Here is a 7,500-nt window from a genome sequence, read left to right as displayed (position 1 = left end):
GCCGTTTTGCCGACCGGATACGGATATGGTCGTAGCGCTGGCCTATTGCATGCCTAGGCAGTTTGAAAGACAATTCTCTGCCCGCCCCTTGGATTAAGCGAGGTGAATGGCTCGATTCCAGACTATACATTTCAATGATATAGGATGGCCCGCCAGGCTAGCAAATCACTACACCACAAATAGAGTTTTTCAGAGTTTATTTATTTGTTTGTTTGTTTGTATTTTGGTTACCCAGGACGATGTTAAAAACCTAGTGGATCGTGGTTGAAGGACCTATCCCAATGGCCTGACTGATTGCCACATGTAGATCTCTATATCCAAACACCACTGCCCTCTAAACCAATCAGAGAAGACTTTGCTGTAAAGATGCAGTCCCCTCCCCTATACCTAAACACCCCTGCCCTTTAAACCAATCAGAGAAGACTTTACTGTTAAGACGCGGTCCCCTCCCCTATACTCAAACACCACTGCTATATACCCAAACACCACTGCCCTTTAAACCAATCAGAGAAGGCTTTACTATAAAGACGTGGTCCCCTCCCAATCAGAGAAGACTTTACTGTAATGAGGGGGACATTCCTACCTTTCCACACTGACGACATTTTCCCTCCTGCCGACGCCGATGAACCCAGTGGTGCCGTAAGATGTTCTGCTAGCAGAGGGAAGGAGAGAAAGAGAGAGAGATGGAGAGAGAGAGAGAGAGAAGAGAAAGAGAATGACAAAGTTTGGGGAGCACAAAAGACAAAAAGAAAGGGGAAGAAAAAGAAGGAGAGAGAGAGAGAGAGGGAAATAAAGAAAATGAAGGTAAAGGCAGAAGGGATTACTAATAAACATAATAATATATACAACTACATCTCTACACTATGTGTCACTGAATCCCACATTAAACTGCTTAATGAGCTCGTGACTTACGTCTCGTAGACATCGGGAGCCTCCCTCTCGGAACGTGGGCTTACAGCGGAAGTTTATCTGTCAGGAAAAGACAGAGAGAGGATTTTAATGGAGAGAAAGAAAGAGGGAGACAGAGACAGAGATAACCAATTGTGTGTGTGTGTGTGTGTGTGTGTGTGTGTGTGTGTGTGTGTGTATGTGTGTGTGTGTGTGTGTGTGTGTGTGTGTGTGTGTGTGTGTGTGAAGTGGGGGGGGTATGGCAGTCAGAGCGCATACTCAACTGTAGTGACGGCACTTTATCATAATCAGGGAGAAAGAATGTGTATGTGTGTGTGTGTGTGTTTATATGTGTGTGTGTGTGTGTGTGTTTGTGTGTTTGTGTGTGTGTGTGTGTGTGTGTGTGTGTATGTGTGTGTGTGTGTGTGTGTGTGTGTGTGTCTGTCTACAGTACCTTATCCAGCTGCTCCATGCAGGCGGTGTGGACGACAATCTTGCAGGCTGCACACTTTCTCCGGGGAGCCGACTTCTTAAAGGGAGCCAAACACAGGGACAGGATATGCTGACGTGACCATCCATTAAGGCACATTAACCTACATCCTTACATCTCTCTCACACACACCCCCCCCCCAACACACACACACACACACACACGCACCCTCTCCCTCTCTGTTTCACACACACAAACACACACTTACTTACATTCTCTCTGCACACCCACACCCACACCCACACACACACACACACACACACACACACACACCGTCTCCACCATCTCCCCCTCTCTGTTTCACATAAACACACACATACACACACACACACAAACACACTTTCTCACAGTTTTCTACTCTCCCTTTCTCTCATCTGTCCTACACTGGCGTCCCCATTGACTAACACTAACACAGATACCTCTCTAAAGCTTAGCTTTAGAAGCAATTGTCCCTTCCTCAAACACACACACACACACACCTCTATGCTCTCATCATGGCGGCTGTCCTCTGCTGTGCCCGCTACCACTCTACTCTTCAAATGCCCTTCATCAGGACGGCTCCATCTCAATCGGTCCACTCGCCGCACGGCGTGGCGAGGCGCGGCGATCAAAGAGTTGCCGTGGCGATGATTGCACTCGACTGCATTAAAAGGGGCTCCTACCTTTCCACCACTCTCCGCCTCGACCTGCTGCCGCCCAACTACACCTCCATCTCCCTCTCCATCTCTCTCTCTCTTTCTATCATTTTCTTTCTCCCTCTCCCTCTCCATCTCTCTCTCTCTCCTGCATTCTTACCTATCATTTTCTTTTTTTCATTTTCTATTCTTTCATTTTGAACACTTTCTCTCCCCCCTTCCCCTTTTCTACTTTCTTTCTCTTTGATCCTTTCTTTCTCTTTTCCTTTCTCTTTCCACCTCCTCTCTCTCTCTCTCTCTCTCTCTCCATTATGGCTAATAGCCGGGTGTCTCTTTCAGCGCTGGCGGTGTGTCTGGTGGGGTATGTGTGTGTGAAAAGAGGTGTCATTGCCGACGCTCTTTAATGGAGCCACTCTGCTTTTTACACCTGCCAGAGCTCTCAATGGAGCTGGAAATATCAACCTTACTTGTGTGTACCTGTGTGTGTGTGTGTGTGTGTGTGTGTGTGTGTGTGTGTGTGTGAGAGCTTCTTTTGGTGTCTGACCTGAGTTCACTCACTAAAGCACACACAGGCTGGATAAACACACGCACACACACACACACACACACACACACACACAATTCTCTCAAATTCAATTAATCTTTCCCTTTACCCAAACTTACTACCACAGGGTAACCTATTTCTTTAACAAAAATGCCTGCATGCACAGACACACAGACACAGACACAGACACAGACACACACACACACACACACACACACACACACACACACACACACACACACACACACACACACACACACACACACACACACACACACACTGAACTCCTCCACTGTATCCTCTATTTGAAAGTTTCTCTTCCTGTTTCCGCTGGTAGGTCATTTCTGCCAGTGTAACTTCTCAGAAAAGCTTTTAGAGGTTGAAGTCCCTCTCCTCCAGTCTCTTTCTCTATCACACTCTCCAATAGGTTCTATTCACCTTCTGCAAAACTCTCTTTCACTCTCTCTCTCTCTCCTTCTCTCTCTTTCACCCTCTCTCCTCTCTCTTTCACTCTCTCTCCTTCCCTTTGTTGGAACAGATGTTCTCTCTCTTTCTCCTTCTCTCTCTCTATCTCTCTCTCCTTCTCCTTCTCTCTCTCTATCTCTCTCTCTTTCGCGCTATCACTCATACTCACTGAGATCTTGGCCACACACGTCTCCTCTCCGAGGTAGCACAGCTCTCCAGAGCAGTTGGTCTCCAGCCACAGGTGGTCTCCATTCACGGCACTCTCCTACACACACACACACACACACACACACACACACACACACACACACAAACACACACACACCCAAAGACACAAACACATATATATAATGTTAAAAGGTATACTATGTATGCATTTCAATTGGACAGAAACAAAAACATGTTTGGCGTTACAGTAATACACTCACAATATAACATACATGAATGATTTAATAATAATAATAATAATAATAATAAGCTTTATTTGTATAGCACCTTTCATACACAGAATGCAGCTCAAAGTGCTTTACATTTGAAGCATGTAACACAATAATAGTCAGTCAGTCATTATCAATCACTCAATCACTTTCACTTTTCTTCATTGCTGTGGCCATTTATGATCCAATCAGCAACATATCAGAAATATAGAAAATAACATGTCATAAGACTGGCAGCCTTAACCCTTTATTTAGTGATGAATGATTTTAGTCAGATAGACATAATCAAAATCACAAGGAAATACTTAGCTCAGGCACAAATAGCATGTACTTAATGTGTGCACAAAAAGTAACTTGTAAATATAGCTGCAAGCAGCAATGAGGGGGCCAAGCAGATAGGCCGGAGTAACCATGGCAACGAAATGCTGTTAGCTCAATGCTGCAATCAGACGTATGGCCATAAGCTGTCAAACCAAGTTTCACATCTAGCACGTCAAAAGTTACAAGGCAAAATGCATTTTTGCTAATTGCAGTGACCCTAGAGGTCAAAGGTCACAAAATTTATTCGGCATTCACCTGATGGGGTCATGAGTCCATGTACCAAGTTTGGTTTTGATACATGCAACGATTGCTGAGATATGAGCTCACTTCCTGTTTGGCGGCTTCGCCACAAATTTCGATTGGATGTGACGGGCGAACGCTTCTATCAATTGTTACAGAAATAAATGAAGTGACAAGGCATGGTCTGAAGATGGTCTGTGCCAATTTTGGTGAAGATCAGATAAAATTTGTGACCTGTGCGAAATTGTTGGTGTTTTTGATCAAATCAAATATGGGGGCCGAATAAATTATATTGATGTGACAAGTTGCCCTCAGTTGACCTAAGGACCTTTCACAGTATTACCAGACACCACCAGTACAATTTAATTCTAAGCACAGCAGCAGCTACAGGCCAAAAGGCATGTTTGTGAATTACAGCGCCCCCTAGAGGTCAAAGGTCACCAAATTTCTTGAGGGTTCTCCTGATGGGGTCATGAGTCAATGTACCAAGTTTTTTTGCAAGTACATGCAAGGGTTGCTGAGATATGAGCTCACTTCCTGTTTGGCGGCTTCACCGCAAATTTTGATTGGCTTTTACGGGCGAACGGTAATACTTCCGAAGACAAAAAGTGATAACTTTTGTGAGGCTTGGTCTGAAGATGATCTGTGTCAAATTTGGTGGGGATCAGAGAAAGTATGTGACCCCTGATACATTTTAAGTGTTTTTGATGAAGTCCAAAGATTCCAACAATACCTGACTGTGGAAAATCGGACCAACAGGTCAAAAGTTACGTGCATGAACGCACGTCCAACTTTGGCCTGTTGGTGGCGCTAGAGGGTTCGAGTTGCCGACATGAAACTTGGTGACATGAATCATGGGACCGTCCCCAATCAGTGTGCCAAATTTCCCAACTTTTTACCATACGGTTCTATGGGCTGCCATAGACTCCCATTGCATATAATAAATATAGCTGCAAGCAGCAATGTGGGGGCCAAGCAGGCAGTTCAGCAGGCCAGATTTGCCATGCAACTCAATGCCGTGGCATCAGGCATATAGAATTAAGCAGTCACAGCAAGTTCCATGCAAAACAACCCAAGATTGGCTGAGTTACAAGGTCAAGTTTCACATCAAAACATAACTGATTTTGTGTGGCTGAACCAGGGCTGAGTGTCGCTGCCCCCTCAAACAGCCAACTCACCGCCGCAATCACCCCTGCCCGTCCCACCCTGCCCCACCCTTGCACGCACGCATTAGAATTAATTGAATGGAACTCGCTGTATCAGTTTCACATCAAAAATAAAAGATCGATTGAGATATGATCATGCTTACTGTGATTTCAATGCCCCCATAGAGGTCAAAGGTCACCAAATTATTTGTGCATCATCAGGATGAACCAGACGGTTCTATGGGCTGCCATTGACCTCCACTGCAGAATAATGCAGCAACTACAGGCCAAAATACATTTTTGCCAATTACAGAGCCCCTTAGAGGTCAAAGGTCACCAAATGTCTTGAGCGTCCCCCTGATTGGGTCCTGAGTCCATGCACCAATTTTGGCTTTGATAAATGCAAGGGTTGCTGAGATATGAGCTCACTTCCTGTTTGACGGCTTCGCAGCAAGTTTCGATTGGCTGTTACAGCCGAATGCTACTGTCAAATGTTCCAAAAAGCAATGCACTGATAAGGCATGGTCTGAAGATGGTCTCTGCCAATTTTGGTGAGGATCCGTTGAAATTTGTGACCTGCGAAAACTTGTATGTGTTTTTGATTAAATCCAATATGGCGGCCGAATCAATTATGATGACATCACAAATTGGCTTGGGTCGGCCTAAGGACATTCAACAGTACTACCAGACACCACTAGTGCATTTTAATTCTAAGCAAAACTGCTGCTACAGGCCAAAAGGCATGATTCTTAATTACAGCGCCCCCTAGAGGTAAAAGGTCACCAGATTTCTTGAGCGTCCCCCTGATTGGGTCCCGAGTTCATGGCTTGGCTTTGATAAATGCAAGGGTTGCTGAGATATGAGCTCACTTCCTGTTTGGCAGCTTCGCCGCAAATTTTGATTGGCTGTTACGGGCGAACGGTAATACTTCCGAAGACGAAAAGTGATAACTTTTGTGAGGCTTAAGATGATCTGTGTAAAATTTGGTGGGAATCAGAGAAAGTATGTGACCCCTGATACATTTTAAGTGTTTTTGATGAAATCTAAAATGGCGGAAAATGACGTCATAGGGTGCGTTGAACTCGGCTTGGTCCAAGGATTCCACGATACCTGACATTTGAAAATCGGACCTACGGGTCAAAAGTTACGTGAGTGAACACACTTCCAACTTTGGCCTGTTGGTGTCGCATGAATCATGGGACCGTCCCCAATTAGGGTGCCAAATTTCCCAACTTTTTTACCAGACGGTTCTATGGGCTGCCATTGACTTCCATTGCATATAATAATAAATATAACCGCAAGCGGTGATTTACGGGGTCCGAGCAAAACGAACATGAGGTAGCATAGCTTTTTAGTTTTACATATGCTTTGATTGTTTGGGCACAATTGTTCAAAAAACAAAAAGATCGGATTTCAGTTACCGGATTTCGGATTGGATCAAATCTTGAAAATGGGTTATTCAAAGGGAAACAAGGATCCTGAAATTGGATTAGATCACATAATCTATTCTTGGTTTTGATCTGGATAAAACCTTCACTTTGTGTTGTTCAAAACTTTTGAGTTGGATTGGAATAAATTTGATGCATAAAATTAGGATTACCCTGTGCTGTAACATTATAGTGTGCTAACCTCCACAACCTAATAGTATTCTAACAATACCCTATTCTAGTGTGCTAACCTCCACAACCCAACAGTATTCTAACAGTAGTATTCTAGTGCGCTAATCTCCACAACTCAATAGTATTCTAACAATACTCTATTCTACAGGACTATGCATTTGTCATGGATAAGATGAAGGGTCTGATAATGGAAGGCAGTGTTTCCCACAGAATGGAATTGTATTTGTGGTGGTAGGTGAAGGGGGTGGGGGTGGGTTCTGTGTTGGAGTCAAGATGAACAGCCTATAATTATACAGTTATACTTGCCTTGCACGACAAGTCCTGACTAGTAGCTGTAACGTTATAGTGTGCCAACCTCCACAACCCAACAGTATTCTTAACAGTATTCTATTCTAGTATGCTAACCTCCACAACCCAACTGAAGGAACTGTAGGGGGCGATGTGGGTCGAGGTAGAGTGAGTGTGTGGCGAGCAGACAGAGCCTCGGTCAGAAGGCTCAATGGTATGGAGTGATGACACGGAGATGGCAGGTTTCGGTGCAACACAAGTTAACTTTATTTGAGTTTCAATTCATCTGTTCATTTGTTCTTTACTTGTATGTGTGCTGCATCAAAGAGGAAACAAACAGAAAATGGAGTAATCCGTGAAATGGGGTAAATCAGTACAGATCCCAACTCACAAACAAACCAATTGACATTTGAACAATAAACTGAAAT

The 7,500-nt window shown here is 44.2% G+C and overlaps 1 protein-coding gene across 6 annotated transcripts in view; it reads right to left on the bottom strand.

The window, feature by feature from the left end:
* The window catches only part of dgki (diacylglycerol kinase, iota), a 106,673-nt gene that overhangs the window by 51,118 nt on the left and 48,055 nt on the right, over positions 1 to 7,500 (bottom strand). For 3 of the 6 annotated variants that reach the window (XM_042078121.1, XM_042078124.1, XM_042078126.1), the window contains exons 3-6: positions 3,192 to 3,287; positions 1,343 to 1,417; positions 913 to 969; positions 584 to 652 (exon numbers count right to left, since the gene is read on the bottom strand). In XM_042078121.1, coding sequence (XP_041934055.1) covers positions 584 to 652; positions 913 to 969; positions 1,343 to 1,417; positions 3,192 to 3,287 — 297 coding nt within the window. The remainder of the gene's footprint in view (positions 1 to 583; positions 653 to 912; positions 970 to 1,342; positions 1,418 to 3,191; positions 3,288 to 7,500) is intronic. The other 3 variants (XM_042078122.1, XM_042078125.1, XM_042078123.1) reach the window with 2 other exon arrangements.

The sequence above is a fragment of the Alosa sapidissima genome, chromosome 22 (assembly GCF_018492685.1).
Source record: "Alosa sapidissima isolate fAloSap1 chromosome 22, fAloSap1.pri, whole genome shotgun sequence".
Taxonomy (NCBI): domain Eukaryota; kingdom Metazoa; phylum Chordata; class Actinopteri; order Clupeiformes; family Clupeidae; genus Alosa; species Alosa sapidissima.
This window is presented reverse-complemented; position numbering and strand designations above follow the sequence as displayed.